General features: G+C 59.8%; 1 protein-coding gene across 1 annotated transcript in view; it reads right to left on the bottom strand.

Annotated features, from left to right (window-relative positions):
* The window catches only part of HROB (homologous recombination factor with OB-fold), a 2,172-nt gene extending 363 nt beyond the window's left edge, over window positions 1-1,809 (bottom strand). The window contains exons 1-7 of the mRNA XM_035895407.1: window positions 1,756-1,809; window positions 1,571-1,654; window positions 1,241-1,381; window positions 951-1,059; window positions 778-863; window positions 444-566; window positions 30-262 (exon numbers count right to left, since the gene is read on the bottom strand). Coding sequence (XP_035751300.1) covers window positions 30-262; window positions 444-566; window positions 778-863; window positions 951-1,059; window positions 1,241-1,381; window positions 1,571-1,654; window positions 1,756-1,809 — 830 coding nt within the window. The remainder of the gene's footprint in view (window positions 1-29; window positions 263-443; window positions 567-777; window positions 864-950; window positions 1,060-1,240; window positions 1,382-1,570; window positions 1,655-1,755) is intronic.
* Window positions 1,810-2,336: the final 527 nt, after the last annotated feature.

Consider the following 2,336-nt stretch of genomic DNA (forward strand, 5'->3'; position numbering starts at 1 on the left):
CCCGCCCCAGGGCCCATTTTCTGCAGGACATCGAGCTTTTCCTCCCCGCCCAGTGCGGGTCCAACTCACCCATGTCACAGCCGTCAGCTCCCACCAGCTCTTCTTGCCCGGGCCTGGGGCTCTGTGGGCACAGGGAGAAGCCCCCAGGAGACTGCTCTGTGCTGTGGCTGCCCGTCCTCCCCAGTCCCGAGTCCCCAGGGGTAGGGACGCCCTGGGGGCACTGTGCAGGGTGGTCCTGGAGTAGCCCGGCCTGGGCAGGGACCTGCAAAACCCAGCAGAGATGAATTGTTGGGGGCCCACAGGAGGACTTATCTGTCCCTCCCAAGCCTACCCCTTCCTCCACGGTTGCTCTCAAGGGTCCCTGCAGTCCAGACACCCTTGGGGGGGGTCCCAGCATCCCTGTGCCTCCAGGGCCAGCGGCACCGCACCGTGCCCTCCCTCACCTCCTGCTGTGCTGGTGACGGCTGTGAGAAGCTGCCCTCAGGTTCCGGCGCGTAGATCTTGAGCAGGTTGTTGGGGGTGACATTGAGGTAGTGGTTGCGGTGGGATGGAGAGAAGACGCCCACCTGCAAGGACAGAGCAGTGAGTCAGAGCCAGAGCTCCGGCTTCCGATGGCACCACCGGCCACAGCCCGGGGAGGAGCCGTCGGAGCCCCTTCTCTGGTTCCCGTGGGATGTGAGCCCAGCTGGGCACAGTGACCATGGGTTAGTGGTGCCCGTGGCGGAATCAGCCCCAAACGCGTTGCTGCTGGTGGAGATCTGCCTGCGCGTCTCCTACCTGCTTCAGGAGCAGCACCGAGCCAGGCCTGAGCTCGCTCTGTCTCTCTTCCAGCAGCAGGCGATGCACCGTGCCCTGCATCTCTCCTGCGGACGAGGGGGGGATGCATTAGCCATGGGGAGCGATGGCCGGGAGCCCCAGCCCGACCTGGGCTCGAGCAAAGCCTTGCTTACCGGTCGGGTCCCTGAACACGGCACCAGCATCAACGTTGGTCCTGGTCAGGGTCTTGATCATCACCGCCATGCTGGGGACCTTGTTCTTCGGGAGCTGCTTCAAGGCTGCCTGCACACGCAGACCCTCGTCACACCGATGTCCCCGAGGGCAGCCCCACAGGGCCACGGGACATCTACTCGGCCCCCTCCCCACGCTGATGCCTGGCCCTGGAAACAGCTCCAAGGGGCAAGGGGAGAGCCGGGAAGCCAAGTCCCCTGGGCTGGAGCCCTCACCAGGGGCCCCCCCTCACCTTCCGCAGCACCATGACCACGCTGTAGGTCCTGAGGAAGCAGCCGGGGTCCCTCTCATCCAGCCCCAGCTCCGTCTTCATGGCAAGCCAGGGGCCTTTCCCAAAATCGTCTTCCGTGGGCGGAGAGGAGCGGGGCAGTCCCTGGAGTCACAGGACAACCAGAGTCAACACCCAGGAGCCGAGCCAGTGTGTCATCCCGCACAGCAAGGGGGGAGCCCCAGGGACCCCATCCCCTTCCAGCACCGCCCTCTGAAAGCCACAGCCTCAGGGACTGCCCGCAGCAGCGCCGCCGGGATTCACATCCAGCTCCGCACCGGAGCAGGGGGTTACCTCCATCCGTGGCTTCGGCACAGCCCCGTGAGCCGGAGTTTGGGGAGCAGAAACGAGGATCTCCTCCAGGAGCTTCCCAGCGTGCTTACGGGAGAGAGAAACGTCACGGGGCACCCCGGGGGGGCTCCGAGGCTGCCCCGGGGTTTTGCATCTCTTCACCAGCTTCTCCCATCCCCGGCACCCACCTGCTGGGGCAGGATCCCGGCGGGCCCTGGGAACCGGGACATAATATTGAGCATTCTTCTATTTCTTATAATCTCACATAAGTCATCTGTCATCAGCTCTTTAACTGATTAGTAACTTTATCCTTATTCTAAGCTCACATTAAAATAGAAGCTATCATCAACATCAGGTGTCCAGTTCTTGCTGACACCTTAGTCCATGCACCCTCCTGCAGTATCAAAAGTCTTGCGTAGCCCTGGTTAATTCTTTGATGGATTACAGACATCCTGTTCATTAGTCTATTCTCAGTTAAGCTCTCACGCTACTCATTGCTGCGGTTGCCCAGGTATAATAATTAAATTTCACATTTTTCGGGCTTTTGTAGCATTGCTTTAGCTTACAGTTGCAATGAAATTTGTGGAGCAAGGGACAAGAGACAGAGAGAGAAAATGAGCTGGTTTCTCTGTAAATGATACTGTCAGCTGCCCTCCTGGTAGCTGGAAGGAGTAGAGATAAGTGCTCCAATCCTTTTAAAGCTTTTAGTGTCCTGGGCAGAACTTAATCTACTTTTAACGCTGTCACATAGCTTACTAGAAAGTTTTGC

The sequence above is a fragment of the Egretta garzetta genome, unplaced genomic scaffold, assembly GCF_000687185.1.
Source record: "Egretta garzetta isolate BGI_Z169 unplaced genomic scaffold, ASM68718v1 scaffold1715, whole genome shotgun sequence".
In the NCBI taxonomy this organism is placed as follows: Eukaryota; Metazoa; Chordata; class Aves; order Pelecaniformes; family Ardeidae; genus Egretta; species Egretta garzetta.